The 22,899-nt window shown below is 41.0% G+C and overlaps 1 protein-coding gene and 1 pseudogene across 3 annotated transcripts in view; one reads left to right on the top strand and one right to left on the bottom strand.

The window, feature by feature from the left end:
* The window catches only part of LOC148021335 (Tetratricopeptide repeat (TPR)-like superfamily protein), a 101,256-nt gene that overhangs the window by 46,595 nt on the left and 31,762 nt on the right, over window positions 1-22,899 (top strand). For all 3 annotated transcript variants that reach the window (XM_087699209.1, XM_087699211.1, XM_087699210.1), the window contains exons 2-4: window positions 892-1,030; window positions 1,199-1,317; window positions 1,423-1,497. In XM_087699209.1, the coding sequence (XP_087555335.1) occupies window positions 892-1,030; window positions 1,199-1,317; window positions 1,423-1,497 (333 nt within the window). The remainder of the gene's footprint in view (window positions 1-891; window positions 1,031-1,198; window positions 1,318-1,422; window positions 1,498-22,899) is intronic.
* On the bottom strand, window positions 8,547-14,638 carry LOC148021336 (uncharacterized; annotated as a pseudogene).

Here is a 22,899-nt window from a genome sequence, read left to right as displayed (position 1 = left end):
ACGATTCGTAGCGTTTTCTTGTAGACTTTTGGAGGAGATTCGAGGATAGTTTTAGACCATGAAACTTCACATTTTCTTTGCTTTCTAGCATAGAGGAGAGTAGCAATTAGCATGAAGAAACACAGAGACATTGCTTATGGGATATGCCAAAGGGCTAAGGAGGTTTGGGGGAGAGCCCTTAGGATGGTATTTCATGGCACTACTCTATGACTATTATGTGGGGGATGTTTGCTTGAGTCACGCATAGAGGTCTAGCTTGTGGATATGATGAGGATGTATAGGGGTGTCTTGCCTATCTTGTCTTGAGGTAGCTTCTGAGCAGGATTGTCATGCTAGGTTTCTCATAGATAATGTGGATTTGGGGGCATTGTCACAGATGGGAGCTCATGGGTAGCATCATTGCCTGAGACATATGGATTTGTAGATGTAGCAAGGCTATTGATTTTCTAGACATATCTATTGTAGAGACTCTCTCTTGGATTTGGATAGAGATTATTGCTCTCTAGGGGAGATAGGAGAGGACAGGGCAGTTTGGATTGTCAATTGGGGGGGCATTCTTGGTCGAGCAAGCATGGGGGCCTGCTTGGAGACAATAGGAGAGAGTGAAAGAAAGAAGGTAAGATATATTAATGTCTAATAGAGGCTGAATCATTGCATGAGAGAGATCAATATACAATTCCATATCTTGAGTAACATGTATTCAGCAAGTTATTTTCTCTCTCCACTTTGCTTGTTTTCAGTTTTGTGTTTATATAGTTCCTTACTTGTTACATGTCACAACACTTCAACTAGACATCTTTCTATGACCTTGTTGCTTAAAGATAGTAATTTGTAAAACATTCACTGATTTGAATCTCCATTTTTGATAAATTTTGTGGTGCTTGGAATCAGGTTCTAAAAGCGTTGGTTTTAGAAAGAATGGGCAAGCCAGATGAAGCACTCCCACTATGTGAACAAGCAAGTGAATCCGAGCATGTTGATGATCTCACACTAAGTACTTTGCAAATCGTGTTTCAGAGACTGAATTGCTGTAAGTTATCTGCCATGCCATGTGCTGATTTTTGTCCCCACGGTCAGATTTCAAGTATGAGACATGGCAGAGAAAGAAGGACAAGGATATTATTTATTGGGAGTAGGATGTGGTACATAGTTGAGACTGACTATGTTGTGGACTGTTTCTTTTGTTTCATCATTCTAGTGAATAAAGCTACCCTCTGCTATGAGCGCGCTTGCAGCAAGAATGTGAACAATATGGAACTGATGTTGGGATTGTTCAATTGTTATGTGCGGGAATATTCTTATTTGAAGCAACAACAGGTGGGTATGGTCTTTTTTGGAATGTTGATGTCTATCTGAAACATCATGCTGCCTTAAGTTTCAAAAAGAAAAAAGGGTCAACCTTATTTGTTTACTTCTCAACAGTTAGCTATGAAGATGTATAAACTTTTTGGCGAGGAACGTTTCCTGCTTTGGGCAGTTTGCAGTATCCAGTTGCAGGTATTTGCGAATAAGTTAGAATAGATTGTTCTGAACTTGATATCTGCTATTGAAGAGATTGTATGTGGTAGCTTGTTCTTGGACTTGGAGAAGGAATAGAAGATGTTTGCTGACAATTTCTGTCTTTTGTTGCTTATCTCTCATCACAAGTGATTGCAAGGTCCATCACTTGTCTCTAGCATAGCTGATCTTTGTGCTTTAGGCACATCGCTTAAAAATAGTAGTTTGGAGGCTGTTTGTATTCATATACATTTTTAGTTTGAGAGGGGGAAAGGGTACATGAGTAGGAACTTCATAAACATTTTGAGGAACGTTTCTACTAGGAGCGTGCAATAGGATAACAATATGAACACAGAGAGAAGAGGGAGAGACAAAGTGAATTCAAGAGGTATCTGGGTCTGATACAATGCTGGTACAATCAGCCTTGCATGCTGCAAGGATGCGTGAGTGAGGATGATGGACTGGGCCAGGGAAGTGACAATGTAGGAAAAGAGAGGAAACTGGAGGTGACAATAAATTGGCCGTGGAGGCATGAAATAGGCAGCCTATATATAGGCGAAGATGCTGAAATCTGGCTGACTGCTGCTGCGAGTGAGTGTAACCAACCTTTTGTATATCAATTATTATCAAGATGTATTGGTTCAATGATTCAAATTAATTTCATGCTCATACACATTGTCAAGTGATTTGTATTCTTTGAATGTTTCAAAATACAGTTAAATATTTATATTTCATTCAAGGGTGGCCTCATGATCAAAGAAACAAACCATGAACTAGTAAACCTATTCAATTAAGCTCTCTAGAATCCAAATTTGGCAACTCCTAAAATTTAAGAGATTATTATTTTTGGAAGTTACTTAAATGATAATTTTGTTCAAGACAAAGGCTTCATAATTTTGCAAGGAACAAAATTTTCTTCAACAACTATCTTAAATTTTTAACTATTTGAGAGATTTTTATGTGGAGAATCAGAGTTGCAATTGGAAAAAGTGTGCACAAGAGGGAGATAGGAGCTCAAAGTATAAGAACAAGATCTTGTTTACTAAGTTGCTCAAGGTACAACTTGGGTACACTCTATCTCTAGCTTGATAGTGATCCATAGGTTATTTATATAGCCTCTGCCTAGCTAGGGTTAGGATTTCCCTTGCCCTTAAGGCTATTCACACCTATCTGCCCTCATATACCCTTGCTTACATTGGGTTCCTATGCCTATCTTCTAACACCCCCCCTCAATGCCAGGGTGGCATTGGATTACAAGGCATGTAAGATGTCCCCCCTCTCTTAAACAAACGGGATGCTTTTATAAATCAAGCTACAAGAGTGTTTTTAGGTAGATGGTTTAAAGACTCAAAAAAGTCAATCTTCAGATGGATTGAAGGCATAATTGGCTACGTGTTCTTTGGGTACATCAGGAATGTTGGGGCATTTACTAGTGATATGCCCTGTCTTCTTGCATTTGTTGCATTTTATTTTTTTTGGGATACTTCTTTCACAATTGTTTACAATATGTCCTTTTGTCTTATAGAAAGAATATCTAGTGAGAACTGTATGTACCGATACTTGATCACGAGAAGCTGAAGATGCTTGACTGGTGTTGCCTTCTTTATGGTTCCTCTTTTCTTCATCCAAACAGGATTGGATGGTACTTGTCAATGTAGGATTTTGAATGTTGGTAAAAGTGGTTATAAGGGTAGGAAATACATTTTTTACAGCTTTTAGAGAATAGCAATAGCATCTTCTTCATGTATTGGAGTTTGTACTGAGGCAAGATGTGCCATAAGTCCCTTCATGTGAGAAATGAAGTTTTCCAAGTCTTCTTCTGATCTATATTCCAAGCTAAAGAATTCAATTTTAATGAAGATTTTAGTATTTTTACCAGTGGTTCCATAGAGCTTTTCAATCTCATCCCATTTTTCTTTAGCAGTATTCAGTTGATCAACATGATGAATCAAGGACTCATCTAAGTGTAACATGATGATTGCCTGGGCACGTTGGTCATCCTCTACATCAACCAGATTTGCAGAGTTTACAGCTCTAGTGCCTTGAATGAGAGGCCAATACCTCCTCTCCATCATCTTGTACTTGATAAGTACCTGGCGTGGGTGAAAATCTTTGCCATTAAATTTTCGAATTTGAGGACGGATATCAGCATATGTTGTGGCTATTGGGAAGGTCTTATCACTTGCTAGAACGAGGCAGTGTCTAGTCCCTTACAAACTTGCCACTGAATGCGGAAGCAAATCAAACACTTGATATCAAAGTTGTGATGCGGAGAAAGGCTTAAAATCATACATATGTAATATTTCAAAATATGACTTTGATGGTCATTTCTTATGTGCAATCTTCTTCCAAGGTTTAATGGTCTTTTTAAGCTTTAATGATCTGAACCTAGATTGGACTTCGGGCTCCTCCTTGTAGTATGGCTCAGTGGATGAACCTTGTGTTAGACAAGGATGGTCTATGATTTTAATGCTTGTTGCTGATGATTCCGAGGAGAGTACAATGACACTCATCCTTCTGATTTCATTGCCCAGTGTACTTGAAAAAAATCACTCAAGATATGCAATACTATTCTAGTGTATGATGGTCTATGTGTTTATAATTGTACACATAGCCTTACAACTTGAAGCAAAGCACTCAGTTGTTTTAATTTCTTGATAAAACCATTCAGATTATGTAAGTATTAGCAGCAATGATGATTAAACAATGTGCCTTAGTGCTTACAAGCACTCATCTGTAGCTCATAATGCTAGAGATGGTAAATGTCGGTCTTGATAAGCTTTGATGATGACTTTCCAAGTGCACTAACCTGTGAGATAAGGTTTCCAGATTAGTAACTAACTCAAAAGGAGTTAACTCAGTGATTAAAATCACTGTTAATGACCAAACATTGAGAAATCTAAAAGTTGAAGAAGCTTGAAGCTCCTTGGCTATGGCTGCCAGGAAACTGACAGGTAGGGTTTGGCTTCTAGCAACCAGTAGAGGTGAAATTTCCTCAAGCCCTCTTAGGGGGAGATGGCCCAGTAGGGGGGCTATGAAAGCCCTATGGTGGCCCCAGTGATTGCGCCGCTTGCTGCCCACGCCAAGCCTGGAGATGTCACGATGTTAGAAACAACGCGGATTCTGTGTTTCAACCAATGCCGTCCACCCCATTGACTAATCCCAAGCTTTGTTGTGCCAGGCTGAATCGCCCAGAGCTAAGGAGAAGATCTCTAGAAGAAACCAGAGGCTGAAACTGCTTCTATTGCCTACACCAGCTCCTCCAAGGTCAAGGGGTCTGGCTGGCTATGGAGTTTGAAGGTCCAAAATGAGAGAGATGGAGATTGTCTTGTACACTTAGTGGAGCTGAGGTTTGAGGAAGTTGAAGAGATCAAAGGAGGCTCTGATACCATGTGGAGAATCAGAGTTGTAGCTGGAAAAAGTACAAGAACGAGCTCAAAGTACAAGAGGGAGATAGGAGCTCAAAGTACAAGAACGAAATCTTGTTTACTAAGTTGCTCAAGGTACAACTTGGGTACACTCAATCTCTAGTTTGATAATGACCCCATAGGCTGTTTATATAGCCTCTGCCTAGCTAGGGTTAGGGTTTCCCTTGCCCTTTGGGCTATTCACACCTATCTGCCCTCATACACCCTTGCTTACAGTGGGTTCCTATGCCTATCTTCTAACATTTTAGAGTAGAAGGTTTAGAAGCTTCTTTTTGTAGAAAATTAACATGTGGCATCTAGAATAGGACATGTGTCATTTTGAAAGCGGTAAGCTTTCCTACACTTGTCATTTTACTTGATTCTTGCCATTTTTAACAAATACTTGTTATCTATAGCCTCTATTTTTCACTTTTAAGCACCCAAGCCCCACACCTATGTATTGAAGGTCTCTTCTCTTCATTTCAAACAAGCTCTAATGTTGAAATTTCGGCCACATGCTATGTATATGCTTATCTAGCACTCATGTAAGAAGCTCTTTCTACTCGGCTTGAATACATCAAAGCACAAGGGAAGGAAATCAACTTGCTATCTGGTATATATAGAAATTAGGGATCTCAAAAATTCTATAAAGAGATAGGGGCTAGTTACTCTCTCATCATGGTGTTATCTCTCTCTTTCTTTTTCTTTATACCTATCTCTTGCTCCCTTTTTCTTCTAATTTTCATGGTGATAATTGATCAAGTTGGTGAAGTTTTTAGCATTGTCATTTCTCACCCTCTTTCTAGCACATACATTGGTATTAGAGCAAGGACTTTTTCCTTGTAAGAACTTTTTTGGGATGGTCAAGAGGCGAAGAGAGTTTTGACCAACGATTGGAAGCCTCTTGACACTTGATATTTGTATGCTTTTCTCATTATAAAAAGATATAAAGAGACAAGGAGGTGAAAGTCGATTAAAAAATTCAAGTCTTAATGGAGATAAGGGCAAGTGTGGGCTATAGCAAAGGTCTTTGAAGGCTTCCTTATCGAGCAGGCTCTAGAGACTGATAGTATTATCGCTACAAAGGCTTGCTTTTGCATGAAAGTTATTAATGTTATTGATGCAACAAAGTCTATGAAGACAAATATATCACCTATCATTTGAGAATCTACCCAAGCTGCGACTTCAACGTCTCATCATGCACAAGCTGTCTCATCTTGTCCCACAAATCTCTTCATGGAGAAGGGCAAGGAGAAAGTCAAAAGAACTGGCTATTTTCATGGTAGCTAAATTTGTAAAGATGTTTTAGTGCAGAAAGATGATGCTAAGAGAGATTTCAAGCCAAGAGAGAATATAGGCAGTGCATTTTGATTTTATGTTGCCTTTGGTGTGTTCATATGTGTTCTAGGTTGGCAATTAGATCTAGACATTACGGCTGCATTTAAATCAACCGTGCAGACACTTTATGCAGCCGCCTAACTATTTGCTGTAGAGAGCCATCATAAATGTTGATTGATCCATTTTTGGACATCCTTTTGTAGTACTAGATCAGATTTGGGGTTGCTCCACTAGTTTAACAGCTTGCTCACACTTGGTAGCATTTACTATTTTTAGGTTTAGCACTCTCTTTGTCATTGGATGGATTCTTCGTTCTTAGCCTAATATGGTGCTCTCATTGATACTTTGAGCTGCATATAGGGAGGATTGATTAGTGTACATTGATAATCCATCTACTAAGTCTCCCGAGACTGTAAATTGAGAGGAGATAAAGCCTAGGTTTGGAACATATAGGATTTCCAATATGGAGCTTGAAGATGGATTGTTAGAAACTTAGTTGCTCAAAATGTGCGTGTAGTTTTCATCTATTCTCCTTTGCTTTTTATTGCTCACCCTCTTTAGCTATTGTTTTCTTTTCCTATTGTAGTTATGCTGTTGCCTATAGCCCCTAAACCCTAAATTCCTCATCCTTTATCTACCTAATCTTTTTCCTTGTGTCTCGCACTATTTATAGCTGCTTTCGCTCAGATTTGGACCTATTTTTCATTGTTTCTAGCAAGCAAATCTTCTTTTCTCTTCATCTTTACTGTCCATTTATTAGAGTTGGTAATCTCTTCTAATGTTACATATATACTGTAGTTTTCTGAGAACTTTTAAGTGTTTTGATGTAGAGATTCAAGTTACAAATGGTATCACCCTTTCATACATGTCTAATATTAAAATATTTGTAGAAATAGGCATAAATTCCATTTCTCTGTTTTGTTGTTTAGGCCTTGGGTTGAAACTCTGTTTCATGACTTAGAAATGCGTTTTCGTTTCTCCATTTTCAAAACTCTAGGCAACTATGGTTAGAAAACAGATTCAAGTTGCCAGCACTACAAATAGGCATATTGATGTAATGTCATCAATAGTGAATGTACCTTGATGAGTATAGAGATCTTGGAGCCAATGCCCTCGAGGAGCATAGAAACATGAAACGGGGAATAGGAACGGAGAACGGGGACATGAATGCCAAACCTAGGAAACGGGGACGTGGCAATGGGAATGGATTCATGAAAAAAAATATTTCACTCATAATCCATGTGGACTTTGGAGTGTTAAAACTTAAAACCAAGGTATATAATCCACAAGGACAAATCATTTTAAGTTTTAACTTTAAGATATCATGCATGATTCTAAAATTACTCATTAGAAATTAAATTGCAACTTACAAGGCTTAAGAGGTAAGCTATTCAATTATAAAAAAATAAAATGCATAATACATATGTCATAAACGATAAAACAATGAACAATGAACTAAACTTTAAAGTCTAAGCTGAAAGAACATACCTATGGTCCCATTGCAAAAAAACTTAAAAGATTACAAATATGAAATTGAAGCCTAATCTTTGAAAGAACATGCTCATTGCTCCAAAAAAGACTATAAATATAAAGTCTAATCTCTAGACTGAAGCAAAATGCGGCATGTCAAAATAGCCCAAAGGGCAACTGCAAGACTGCAAGACTCAAGTACAAATATAATATCGGCATGGCACAATTGTCAACAGCCCAAGTGTCACACTATCATCAATGATCATAATATCATATACAATGTACATGTGTCATGCACATAGAAACAAGGGACGGGGGATGAGAACGGGGTCGGGGACGGGGGTTGCGGACACGGGTCGGCCAAAACCAGGGAACGGGGACAGGGGGGGATGACATATTAAAAAAATGCATTTTCACATATAAAACAATTTTCAGCTCATCACATTGGACTCTACTGTAATGAAATGTATAAACAAGCATAGTTTGAGCTTTAAAAACATCATTTTTCATTGAATTTTATCAACATATCGCATAACGAACATGAGATGAGCAAATGACAAATACAAACCGTATGGATAAACTTTAATAATTAATAAATTACAAAAGAGTTCAAACTTCAAACTTCAAAGATAGGAACTAAAAACAAATGTTCAAGGAGAACAAATCTAAAGGAAATTATCATCATCTGCAACCAAATGAGCATCTACAAGCTGTGCCATGTGGCAATAGGTCATGACATCATATAGGCAGCTGGCAACTAGATACCAAGCTATAACCAGTCATAAATCTGGAACCAACATAGAAAATGAACTCTAGCAAGGAATAAGGCCAAATCTAGAGAGAATCATCATCATCTCCAACAAAATGTGCATCTGCAACTCTTGAAGTGCTAGCCTCATGATCATGGGTGCCATGCATAGTCTCCATAAAATGAGTATGCTCCTCCTCCTGCTCCATCTCCCACTGGGTAAATGGATCGGCTGGTGATGTAACACTTTTGCAAAGCATTCTCAAGTTGGCACTAACAAAGACCAAATCATTTGCTTTTTCTACTCCAAGGCGATTCCTCTTCTTGTGATGTAACACTTTTGCAAAGCATTCTCAAGTTGGCACTAACAAAGACCAAATCATTTGCTTTTTCTACTTCAAGGCGATTCCTCTTCTTTGAAGCAATATGACTATAGGTGCTCCATAATTGCTCCAAGCAAGAGGAGCTCACTGCTTGACTTAAGATATGAACAGCCAACTTCTGCAACTCTGGCCCATTTGATCCAAAATCCTCCCACCACAAAGGTGCCCCAACCTTGCATCAGTCATGTAGAGCATCCGCACAGCCATAAGAGTTTTTTGCTCTCCTATAGAGAGCAAGTTGATCTCTAATTTTGCGCCTAGTGTCAACATTAGGCACCATGGGCTCAAGAATTTGCCTCCAATGGAGATTGACCTCAGCAGGCGACAATCCATGCGTGACAGTACGCGACGGGGCAAGGTCAACGGATCCCCCCCGTTAGTTCCGTCGTTTTTTTTTATAAACAAATCAATTTTCTTTAATCTCCTCATTAGCCTTGGCGGGCATTCACACACTAGAGGCACAGCTTCAAAATCTGTGCAAATTGGGCCATAGAATTTGGGGCTTTTCCCAGATTTGGCATCATTCATGCTTGTCAGTGACTTTTGAGTCAGAAATTGCAGACATCGCAAGCGGTGACCTCAATTAAATTGGGGATTTTGCAAATTTTGTTGAAATTTTGCCTTTCTTGGGTTAAATTTCTGACATTGGACCCTAGAAATTTGGGGCTTTTCATGTATTGGTAAAGCCTTACTCAGCTGGGTCAGATTGACTGACATTCATGCAATTTTGGACTTGAAATTTTGGGGATTTGCGCAGAATTTAGTAAATCTCTGCATTTTTTGCCCATGCAGTGGCTGGTTAATGTATAAACAGAAGAGATTCATTTCTGGTTGAGGAAAAACAGCAGGGCATTTTGCTGGTTCAGCTTGTGCTTCCGCAGATTAGTGCATTTACTCTTGTGTTCGTGTTAAAATGGCTGCAACTTCTTCCAGTTCAAACATCAAGAGTTTGATGGAGATTAAACGGTTTGATGGTCATGGATTTGACCTTTGGAAAGACCGTATGCAGGCATTTTGTTCCTGAAGGATTGTGAAGATGCTTTGCAAGAAGATAAACCTGCACTAATGTCTGATGCAGATTGGGCCAGAGTGAATAAAAAGACTGTGGCTTACATAAAGATGGGTGTCACTGATGCCATTCTGACAGACATTAAGGGTTTAGACACAGGTTATGCAATATGGGAGAAGTTGAAAACTACTTATGAGATCACCACACCTGTTAATCAGGTGCATTTAATGCGCAAGTTGGTGAATATGCGACTAGATGGGTCAAAGCTTGCAGCTGAGCACTTGAGTACATTTATAGGGATTCTAAATCAGCTCAAAGATGCAAACTTGGACTTTGATGATAATTTGAGGGCGATCTTTTTGATCATGACACTGTCGGACTCGTGGGAAACCTTGGTGGTTTCACTCAGCAATAACCCCAATCTCTCATATGATGGGGTGAGGGGTTCTATCCTGAATGAAGAAATTATCCTGAATGAAGAAAGTAGACGTATGTCTAGTGGAGAAGGCAGCAACTCAGCTTATAATGTATGAGGCAGGGCTGAAAAGAAAAATGCATATGCAAGGTAGAGAAACAGGAGCAAGAGCAAAGGAAAGGACAAGAGTGACATCACTTGCTATCATTGTGTGGTCGGAAGGGCCACAAGAAACATGACTGCAAGTACTACAAGAAGGAACAAGAGAGAAAGAAGAATGCAGGAGATAAAAAGAAGGAAGAAAAGACAGATGCATTGGAGACATCCAAAGGCAAAGAAAAGGCCAATGTGGCCTCCAGTGTGGTCATAGAGGAGCTTTCAGATACAGAGGCTCATGTATTATGTGTAGTTGATTGTGATGCCCTTGTATGTCACATGTAGGATATGTAGATTACCAAGGCTGATGTGATTGATGCACTCTTGTCAATTGATGATGGTGCCACTCAGACTTGGATTGTAAACTCTGGTGCCTCTTTCCATGTAACTCCTTGCTAGGAGTGTTTTGCTATGTTTAATGCAGGCAGTTATGGAAAGGTGTACCTTGGAAATAACCATGCTTGTAGCATTGATGGGATTGGCACCGTACACTTGTCTTTAGACAGTGGTCAATAACTTGTGTTGAAAGATGTCAGATATGTGTCTGGCATTAAAAAGAGTTTACCATCTGTCAGTCAGCTTGACTTGCATGGCTACACCACACTGTTTGGTGGTGGTTTGTGGAAAGTAAAAAAGGGTTCCATGCTGATTGCAAAAGGAATTAAGAAGGGCACATTGTATTGTTTGCATTCTAAAGCCTTGAATGGCAAGTTTCTTGCAGTTGCTGAAATTTGCAGCCACTTGGAGTTATGGCATAAGAGATTAGGTCATATGAGCCAAAAAGGACTTGATGTTCTTACCTCTCTGAGGAGGGTTGATGGAAAAGGCTCTAAACTTGATTTTTGTAATGAGTGTCAGTTTGGAAAGCAAATAAAAAATTCCTTTGACTCTGGTGTCTCTCATAAGTCCAATGTCTTGGGCTTAGTGCATTCTGATGTATGTATTATGCCCGTGAAATCATTGGGTGGTGCTGCATATTTCGTCTCCTTTATTGATGATTGTTGCAAGAAGATTTGGGTGTACTTGCTGAAAAAGAAAAGTGAAGTGTTTGCTGTTTTTAAAAAATTTCATGCATTTGTGACCACTTAGATAGATAGAAAGCTGAAATGCTTGAGAACTGATAATGGGGTGAGTTCACATCGACTGAATTTAAGTCATTTTGTGACTTACATGGTATTAAGAGGGAGCTTATAGCCCCTTACAGTCCTTCTTCAAATGGGGTGGCTGAAAGATATAACAGGACTTTATGTGAAAGAGTGCGGTGCATGCTGTCCACTACCAATCTCCTTCATGCATTTTGGGGAGAGGCACTCAAAACTGCAGTTCACATTTGCAACCGCTCTCCAAATAGGTCCTTAAATAATGGCGTCCCTGAGGAGGTTTGGTCTGGCAAATCGGCCTCATATGACCATCTACGTATATTTGGTTGTGATGCTTTTGTACATGTTAGGGATGAACTGAGGAACAAACTTGACCCAAAATCCACCAAAGGCATTTTCATGGGTTATGGTGATGAGGGTGAATTTGGCTACAGAGTGTGGTTACCTCAGTCCAAGAAAATTATTCGCAGCCGTAATGTTGTGTTTAATGAGACAAAATTGCTGAACGGCTCTTTAGCCTCTAGTGAAGATCTGAAAAAGGTGAAATTTCAGAGTTTACAGCCACCCATAACTTCAGAAAATGACCCTCAAGGTGTTGTACCACAGGCTGAAACTGATGATCAGCCGGTTACTTTTTAGCCAGATGATGATGGACAGCAAATAGAAGCACAAGGAGGTCATGGACAGCAAGATAGGCTTATTGATTATGAAAATGCAGGTGCTGGAAATGAAAATGAAGGTGCTGTACAGCATGAACAGCATGCTGAAAATGGTTTACAGCAGCAAATGAATGCTGAAAATAATATACCTCCTAATGTAGACCCAATTCCTGACAATGTTGATCATTGGGTACGCGGGTCTACACGCGTAAGAAGGCAACCGCATAGGTTTGACCCCTCCTTGCATTATGTGATGCTTACAGATGAGGGTGAGCCTCTTACATACAAAGAGGCTAAGTCATGTGAGTTCAGTAGTAAGTGGGAGCTAGCTATGTAGGAAGAGATTAAATCTCTATATGCACATGATACTTGGGATCTTGTGTCATTACCAAATGGAAGGAAGCCACTTCCAAACAAATGGGTGTACAAAGTCGAGACAGTTGATGGGAAACCCAAGTACAAGGCAAGGCTTGTTGCCAAAGGTTATGCACAAAAGGAAGGAGTTGAATTCCAAGAGGTCTTCTCACCCGTTGTGAAGATGACCACTTTACGTGTGCTTTTTACTCTTACTGTTGTTTTGGATTTAGAGCTGTATCAAATGGATGTAAAAACAACTTTTTTGCATGGTGACATTGATGAGGAAATCTACATGAAACAATCTGAGGGCTTTGTAGTTCCTGGAAAAGAACAGATGGTGTGTAAGCTAAAACACGGCCTATATGGGCTGAAGCAAGCATCACGACAGTGGTACAAAAAGTTTGATACTTTTATGCTATCTCATGAGTTTACATGCAGCCATGCAGATCATTGCTTGTACATGAAAAAGCATACAGATGGCATCCCCATAATACTTGTTTTGTATGTGGATGATATGTTACTAGCTGGGAAAAGAAAGATTAGCTTGGATACTCTCAAAAATCAGCTGAAATCAGCTGCATGAAAGTTTTGGGGAATGCAGAGCATATTTTGGGCATGAGGATTCGTAGAGATAGAATGCAGAAATTGCTGTTTTTATCTCAAGAAAAGTACATTGGAAAGGTATTGGACAGATTTAACATGGCTGAAGCTAAGCCTTTTGGGGTACCCTTACCTCCTTATCTCAAGCTTTAGCAAAGCCAACAGCCCGAAAGATGACGTGGAAGCAAATGCTATGAAGGGAGTTCCTTATGCATCAGCTTGTGGCTCTCTTATGTATGCTATGGTTGCTACTCATCGAGACATTGCTCATGTAGTGGGAGTTGTTAGCAGGTTTATGTCAAATCGTGGCAAAGCACATTGGGAGGTTGTCAAGTGTATTCTTCGATACCTTAAGGGTACACAAAGAAAAAGTATTTGCTATGGGCAGGGTGCACTTAGTTTGTAGGGTTATTGTGATGCAGACATGGCAGGTGACTTGGACACTCGTAGGTTCACTAACGGTTATGTCTTTACAGTTGCTGGTGGGGCTCTTTCTTGGTGTTCCAGGTTGCAAAACATTGTTGCACTGAGTACCACTGAAGCTGAATACATATCAGTTACTGAAGCTTCTAAGGAAGCTATATGGTTGAGTAGACTTGCAGATGATCTCGGCATGTCTATGGGTACTACAGTTTTGGGATGTGATAGCCAGAGTGCAATGTATTTGGCTAAGAATACCATGTATCATTCACGCACAAAGCATATAGATGTGCGATATCACTTCATGAGACAGATTCTGGAAGATGGTCAAATCACATTGACGAAGATTAAAACACAAGATAACCGTGTAGATGTTCTCACTAAAAGTCTAAGTAGAGCTCAACACGAGCATTGCATTCGACTACTGGGAGTTGGTTAGCTAGAGGTTCATATCGGATCTTTAAGTGGGAGGTTGTTGGAATATAAAGGCCCATGTAACCTCCGTGTATATAGTTCACGCACATTGTACATGTGAACGCACCCTTTACGTGTCCTAAGTATAAATACATTTTATTCTTTATGTACCAACACATTGTTGGTACACTCTTATCTTCTCGTACTTTCACTCTGCTCACACTCTCTCCAACCGTCACACTCCTACGCTCCTGTTCGATCGCAAGCTCTCTAAGTTGTGGCCCGTCAGTCCAACAAGGGTCCAAAACAAATGCAGCTGAATGCAGAGGTGAGCTATAGGCATTCCACCTCTCAATACACAAATCATGTATCTCCTCATATTGCTCAGTATCAAGCACTAAATCTTTTTACTTTTCAATCATCCTATCCATTGCCTCGTACACTTTGCCAATATATGGCTGCATATCATCAACGAGTCTCAACAACTGTACAATAGGCACAATCATTGCATCAAATTTTTTTACATTATCCCAAAATTCATTGCTCTTTGCATTTTCTCTGCATGTTATGCCCACGGGAGTGACTGCCAATGAAGAAATACTAAACTCATCACTAACAAACAACTGTCTCACTGCACCCATACATTCTCTGAGGCGTCCCAACATCAAAAAGTTGTAGGCAAACCATGTGTTTGAATACTTCAACAACATCTTTTTTGACATTTTTGTAAACTCATAGTGAAGGTATTGGCGATTTAAAATAAAAGTAACCATTTGATTTGCATTATGTATCACATGATGGACCCCATGATAACTCACCAATATCCTTCAAAAGGTTATTCAAGCAATGCGCCATGCAATAAGAAAATGTGATATGCTTATACACTCCTTGAACAATGGCACGTGCTGCCCTATTTGTGGGTTAACCATTAGCTACAAAACCAACCACCAAATGTGGCCCAACAATCTCAATGGCAGAGATCCATTCTGTTGTAAGCTGATCTGCAGACTTCCCAGTCCCTGAAGCATCATGGGATGACATAAAATACATCTCCCCTCAAGAATAAGCTACAATGCCATGGATAGACCTCTTTCTTGTTTCACTCCACCCACAGCGATAAGTGTGACACCATTTTTCTTCCAATCTCTCTTTATGTTTGCTGTAGCTTGCTCCACAACACGCTTTTCCTTATCGAGCAAGGTAGTGCGTAAAGTCTCAGAAGAGGGGGGCACATAGTTAGGCCCATACTCTCTCCAACCTTCTTCAACATGGCTCTAAAGTACTCCGACCTGGGGACATAAAATAATAAATACTATAATTATCATGATGACATGATTTTAGAACAAGTTATGAGTTTATATTATATAAGTTATAACCAAGTTATAAATTTAAAAATTATATTATTTAAGGGAAAAAAATGTAAATAGTAAAGATTTGAGCATATCAATTTGTCAAGAGTCAAGACTCAAAACTTGTCTGTATGAAAGGCAATATGGTCGTGGTAGAAGAAACGAGCCATTGTTGAATCTGTCTCCTCTTTTTTATTGGGTCCCAACTTCTCTCGAGAGTAGTCTGGCGTCTAATGGTTGAGGACGAAGGCACTGATGGTGAATACGGACTCAATCCAGGGACTCCATGTGGTGTGGATGCCACACTCGCTACTGTAGATGAAGCCCTAGGCCTATCAGCTGCTGCTGTTGTCGTTGCCGCAAGTGTAGCTGGATCGACCGTCACTTGTGCACGCCTCGATGCAAATAGAGCCTCTTGTCCAGCCACACGATCTAGAAGCTCCCTTCTCTTCTCCAGTGTGACATTGGGATAAAATTGCACTTCCAATCTTGGCTCATGCAATAAATGGGTCCTTACTTTATTTGCGCCACTCGTACGTCGGTATGGATACAGCTTGTATGACCAAGGGTGTGATCCGCCTCTACTTGATAGGCGTTCAACATTTACCTCATCCCACCACGACCATGTGTTGGAGCGTCTGTCTCTCCGTCTGACCCGATGAGCCGGTTGTGAAGAAGCCATGCTGGTTGCTTAATTGCTCTAAGCTCATTGCGGGACCCAGGTGCCCGATGTAGGGAGGGCCGAGGCTAGCTTGGCTAGGAGCCCAAACTGCAAGGAGCAAGAAGTAAGAGAAGATGATGATGATGATAATGAAGAAGAGGAGATGGAGGAGGAGACGAGAGAAAGAAGATGATGATGATGCAGGGCGGGCAGTAAGGACATGCAAGGCGGGCAATAAGGCGGCGGACTGCAGGGCGGGTTGTACGGCAGGCAGTAAGGCGGGCTGCGGGGGAAGCTGGAGTAGGTGTCGAAGCCTGAAGGAGCAGGTGTCGGAGTGAGATGCACGAATGCGAGTCAGGCGGGCGGGAGTTGGGCGAGGAGCGGAAAACAATGACTGTCCGTCTCCCGATAGTCTTGTCCATGACAGGTAAGACGACTCAGGGACGCGGTGATGGCCGTTCCGTTGTGACCAAACTGAATAGGGACGTCCCCTATTCCGCATCCGCGTCCCGCACAGGCATCTCGTTTCGGGACGGTGTTCTAGCGTCCTGGGGGCCCGAGATGGGCGTCCCTTTGTTACTATGGTCATGTATCATGAGACTCATGATAAGTATACTAAATCAAAGATCATGATCATGATCTGAGGCTGCTCTAGCTACTCCTGAAGTGCCAGCCTCATTATCATGTGTACCACGAATCGTTGCATCTCCTTCAACATCAGCACGTGTCTCCCCTTCTTGTTGCATCTTCCACTTTGTGAATGGATCGGGCTTTGTTGTCATACTGTTACATAACATCCTCAAATTAGCACTAACGAATACTAGATTGTTTGCCCTCTCCACACCAAGACGGTTCCTCTTCTTTGAAGCAATGTGAGCGTATGTACTCCACAATTGCTCCAAACAAGAGGAGCTAATTTACTGACTCAAAATATGGATGGCTAGTCGCTGCAACTCAAGACTATCCGAGCCACAGTCCTCCCACCACAAAGTTGCCCCAATCTTATAGCGATCGTCCTATGCATCCCCACAACCAAAAGAACCATGAAAGGTGCTATAACATGAAAGCTGATCTCTAATCTTTCGTCTAGTACCATGATTAGGCACTAGACGAGACAATATAAGTCTCCATGTATCCATAACCTCAGTGTCATTCTCTTGACCCTTGCCTTGGAACTCAGGATCCACAACAAATGCAATTGTATGCATAGGTGAGATATAGGAGTTCCACCTCGTCACAACTAAATGGTGTATCTCCTCATACGCCTCATCATTTGGTGCCAACTCCTGCAACTTTTCATTCAGCCTATCCATAGCCTAATATACCTTGCCAATGCAAGGTTGCATAGCATCCATAACCCTCAATAAATGTACAATAGGTGATACCATAGCATCTATCCTCTTTTTAATCATCCCAAAAAGTGGAGTTATTTGCTTTCTCCAAGCATAAGATACGTGTAGGAGTATCTGCCAATGTTGATGAGGTAAACTCATCACTAAGAAATAACTGCCTCAAGGCACCACTGCATTCTCTTAACGCGCCTAGCATCAAGAAGTTAAAGGTAAATCTGGTATCACAGTATTTTAAAAGTGTCTTCTTCGACAGCAAAGAGAAGTGATGGCGAAGAAACTGGTGATTCAAAACAAAGCTAACTATTTGAGCTCCTTGCTCTATGACAAGTGCAATCCATGATAGGTTACCAATTTTCTTTAGTAGGTTGTTCAAGCAATGAGCCATACAATATAAAACTATGATATGCGGATGATATCCCTGGATAATAGCACCTGCTGTCCTATTTGCAGGCTCTCCATCTGCAACAAATCCCACAACATGCTCTAGGCCAATAAGCTGAACATGTGTAACCTACTCTGTTGCAAGTACATCTGCTGACTTTCCTGTCCCTGATGCATCATGTGAAGATATGAAATACATTTTCCCACGAGAATAAGCAACCATACCATGAATGGATCGCTTGCATGTATCAGTCCAACCATCAACAATCAAGGAAACTCCATTTTTAGCCCACATGCTTGCTCTTTCTAGTCATTGCTGCTTGCTCAACAAGGCTCTTTTCCTTGAGCAAAGTGGTGTGTAAAGTCTCTGATGATGGAGGTACATACGAAGGGCCATACTCACCAATCTTCTTGCACATCAATTTAAAATACTCCGACCTGGCTGTACGAAATTGAATGTGGTCATGATAAAAAAAGCGTGCCACTGATGTATCCATCTTTTTCTTCTTCTTGGGATTCCAATTAGCATCAAGTATGCTCTGTCTACGTGCAACATGTGGTGTGTTGATGCCATGGCCGATGTAATGCTTGCAGTAAGTGTGGAGGTAGCACTTCCTGATACTGACCCTGCTCTAGATACATCTGATGGGGATGGTGTCACAAAAGTTGCAGGGTCAACTGCAATACGTCGTGGTCTAGATGCAAGATAAGCTTGTTGACTTGCTACATGGTTGCTTCTCTAAGGTCACATTTGGACAAAGCTGTACCTCTGAATTTGGCTCATGTAGGAGATGAGCTCGGACTTGATTATGCATAAATATTAAAATGGAACAAGTGGCAATTGGTATTCCATATTCTAATATTTAAGTAACTTTGAAAAAGTAAAATCAATAAAAATTCGAAATACAAGTGCTCCGCTCAAAGGATTACCTTGTTTCCTCCACTAGTTTGCTTGTATGGGCAAAGCTTGCAAGCCCATGGTCGAGATCCTCCACCATTTAATGGGCGGTCAACATTTACTTCTTCCCACCTTGACCAATCATCGGACCTTCTTCCTCGACCACCAACCTGACGAGCGGGGCGGGAAGATGAAGCCATTTTAGGCTGAAAATTGAAGGCTCAAGAGTCGAGAAAAGGAAAAATTGAAGGCTCAAGATGAAGCCATTTCAGGCTGAAAATTGAAGGATCGAGAGAAGGGAGAAGGCTCAAGAGTCAAGACTCACTCAAGAGTCGAGAGAGAAGGGAAAAGGAGAGAAGGGAGAAGAAGAAGAGAAGTGGAGAACTTAGAAGAATGGAGAACTTGGAACGTGGAGAAGAAGGAAGACTCAAGAGAAGAGGAGAAGAAGGAAGAGAAGGGGGAAGGTCCAAGGAAGAAGGAAGAAGAGAAGGGAGAAGTGAAGAGAAGGAAGAAGGAAGAAGAGAAGGAAGAGAAAGAATAAGAAAGAAGAGAGCCTAGAGGTTGGAGGTGGGAGGAGACGGGGGCAGGAACAACGGGTAGAGCTGCAAGCAGCAAATGATCTCGAGCGGGAGCAGCACGTAGTCGCAAATGATCTGGGCGGGAGCAGCGGGCGGCCGGCCGGCCGAAGGTAAATGGTGCCACGTGGCGTTCCCTGTCCTGTTTCAGACAGCTGCTTTTCCTGTCTGAAACGGGACAGGAAATGTTCCACCAATTCAGAATGCCTCCCACGACGGCTTTGTGTCGGGGACGGCGATTCCACATGCTGGGGGGCCATTCCGGCCGTTTCTTGTCACTATGTCGAGGAGTCATATGACTTGATGCTTCATTGTTGATGCATAGTAACTTGAAATGGCTTTTGGACCTATAACACCGTTTTCAGAATGTTCTCAAAACTTGGAAGATGAAAGAGCCGAAGAAGGCTCCTCGAAGTGATGGATGTGATGGAACTATGACTCTCTAGTAATAGTGGGTGTAGAGGTAGAGGTAGCGGAAGGCTCTTACATAGCTCTTGCTTTCCCTCCTGGATGAAGATGATAGGTATTTTTTCTAGTACTTTTTCTTGGGTACGAGCTCTTTCCATAGTATAGACACTTGGGATGTTCTTTGCGCTTCGCCTCCCCTCCCTTCTTGAATTTGTATTAGAGTCTAAAGACGACTATGCTTTGTTAGACTTTGTCTTCCCTTTCTTCTAAAGATGGCTCTTGCAGTAGTCAATGCAACTAGAAAGTGCTTAATAGTGTGAATAGGTTGGAGAAGGTGGCAAGCAGCCATATGCAACTAGCTTGAACTTGCAAACAAGATGATCCGCAATCACCAGCAGTAGGAGGATGTCAAGAAGCAGGCACAAGTTATAGAACAACAACGTTGAACTAAGATATTCGCTAGAGGGGAGCCGATAATAGAAAATGGGTGCGAACAATCTCCAAAAACAAGATGGACTTGAGTGGTGGGTGGGCAATTTTGAGAAACAACTTTTTCAGATTTCTTGCTTTAGTTAGGGTTTCACACTGACAACCCCAAAAAGGATTGGTGCTCTCATTCTAGTCATTTTGTCAGTGGATACCCACTTAGTAGTGCGTCACCCTAGACAGCACAAGCCTATAAATAGACAATCACTTCATTCATTCTTCACCAATTCACTCATTCTTCACCCCTTTCTTTCGGCACTTTGGCACTCTTTCCTCTCCACGACTACAGCCAATACCCCTATTAGAGGACGTCGCAGTTTTGGTGAGCCCTCTCTCTCCTCCTTAAAGCGCCTTGTTCCCTTCACCCTTTAGGTTGCGTTTGAAAGCCCCATCCCTGTTGGTGTCATCATGAAACTACTTGGCAACACTCTCTCCCATCTAGCGGCATTAGATTGCTTTCGTTTGGGTCTTTTCCACTTATTATCACTCCTAGAGGCTATTGGCATTATCACCCCTGACATTTGTGTTTTCAGCCTAGATCCTCTCTCTCTTACCTGGTATTAGCTTCCTCATCCTTGATGTTAGCTCCATTAGGCCATGGTATTCGCGTTTGTTGCATGGGGACATTCTCTATACTAGGCGTCATCATCCATCCACTGGTGTTAGTATCTAGGCTGCTCTCCTTGCGTTTGACATTTGTTGCTTAGGCCATCTTCTTGGCGTTTGAGGATTGCGCTTTACTTCCTCGACAGCTGGTGATCATCTTCCTCTATCTTTGATGACATGTGAGTACTGTGTTTGCTCCATTGATAGTTGTCCTTCACCTTCGAGTTATTACTTTGATAGCCCACTACTCGGAGGATTGTGTTTCACTTTCTTCACTGAGTAGATTTTCACAGGTGCTGCTATTTGAGTTAGACAATTTTTTTTTTTTTTTTTTTTTTTTGGAGCTTCGACTCCATCCTATGAGCTTTTCTTATCATAGAATGATTTAGTGAATCATCGTCATGTTTTTGTGTTTTTAAGTTTCCCTTCAGTCTGTGTTTGCTATACATACTTTGTTTTTCTCCTCGCAAACCCTATTGTCTTTTTGCATTGTGGCATCACAATGCACGAGCTCAGAGAGCTAAAGACCGTGTTCATCAGAGAAGGCAAAGAGAGGTTGTGAGTTCAGCATGATATATTGATTTTCCCCCTTTGCTCCACCATTGGAAGCTAGAGGTATCCTTCTATTCCTCTCCCTTCCACCCTCCTTGTTACAGATTGACACTCCGGTGCTATGACTTTTCCATAGGTAAATGGACAAACCACTTCCTGCTGCTCTTGTGGCATCATGGGACCTCCCATTGATGCTTGCCGACATGGATCTTTGCTCTCTACAGAGCCAGAGTATATGCATCTCCCTTGTGACACTTGTGGTGCCACTTCTCCCTTCTGGACTACATAATTTATTTTGCATCAGCTTTCAGATTTTTATGCTCAAGGCAATAAGACGCATCGTGTCGTGAGGATATGTATTTTTGAAACCTCACTTAACATGTGGATTAATTTTTAATCACATGGTTAAGTAAATATTGCACGTGAGACGTAACTAGGGTTAGAGTAAATTCACGAGCTCGGGACTCTAGGAAATCACGGGATGTCAAAGGCAAAAGTTGCTATAAGTTATTTTGCACAGGAAGTTGGTGGTATCTAGTGCTAGTTGTTGGCCTAGATCATTCATTTGGCCATAAGTGTCAGTTGGTGACGCTAGAGAAGTGGCGCTTAATGGTACCTAATGCCAATTTGATGGTCAAAGATGACGCAGAGACACTTGGGAATGGAAGTTGGCTAGCCAATTTAATTATTGGCCAGTCAAATTATTTTTCAGGTCATTGACATAATTATTAGATTAATTTTCAGTATTGAAAGACTGAAAAATAATATTTAATCATGGTATAATGTTGGAAAAACCATTTGGGAAGATTGCTACTTGTAAAAAATGCTCATGTAAGATTGAAAAACGTCTTTAGAGGTTGGAGAGAGACATTGTTAGTATATTCAGTCTGCAAGAGAGAGAGAGAGAGAGAGAGAGAGAGAGAGAGAGAGAGAGGAGATGTTGCTGGTTTGATTTGTAGCCATTGGAGGACCAGGCAGGAGAAGACCAATCAACAGCAGATGACAACATCTACAAGCTGTTGAGATAGGGCAGCAATAGTAAATGATTGATTTTCTTTAGTTCTTTGCATCCACAAGCTGTTGAGATAGGGTAGCAGCAATAAATGCTAGATTTTCTTCAGTTCTTTGCGAAGAAAGTCTAAATTTTCTCTCTCCTTAGCATTCTCTCTCATCTCCCAGCCTTTCTACAACCTTACTTCGAAAATTACAGCATTGAGATCACCAAAGGTCGAGAAATTTCAGTTTTCTCTGCTGTAAACCCTAATCTGCAGCAAAAAATAGGGTTTAGCAACAGCCTCGAGAAGCGTGCCAAAAATTGGAAGCTCTAGGACTTGAATTCAACAGGGTTGATGCTATCTTTAGTCAAATTCAAGTGAAGGGACTAGCAAATCGATGAATTTGGGGCATTTTTCATCTCCATTAAAGTGGGTGAAGGCCACTTGATTGCTCAAATGACAGGGCAAATCAGATTAAAGACTTGTTGGTCATTTTGGGCAGCAAGGGGAGTTATAATACCGAAAGGGATTTGGAGAATCCCATTGTACATCAACTTTTTATTCAATTAAGTTAAATAAAGACTGAAAGGGGTGCTAATTTTGGGCCAATAGGGTGTCCATTGTCCAAGATTGTAAGTTAATTTATATTTCTCAATTTTGTAA

This window comes from Lygodium microphyllum, chromosome 18, assembly GCF_053477565.2.
Source record: "Lygodium microphyllum isolate KBCC chromosome 18, Lygodium_microphyllum_v1.1.10, whole genome shotgun sequence".
In the NCBI taxonomy this organism is placed as follows: domain Eukaryota; kingdom Viridiplantae; phylum Streptophyta; class Polypodiopsida; order Schizaeales; family Lygodiaceae; genus Lygodium; species Lygodium microphyllum.
Note: the sequence above shows the minus strand (reverse complement) of the source record. Positions and strands in the feature narration are given on the sequence as shown.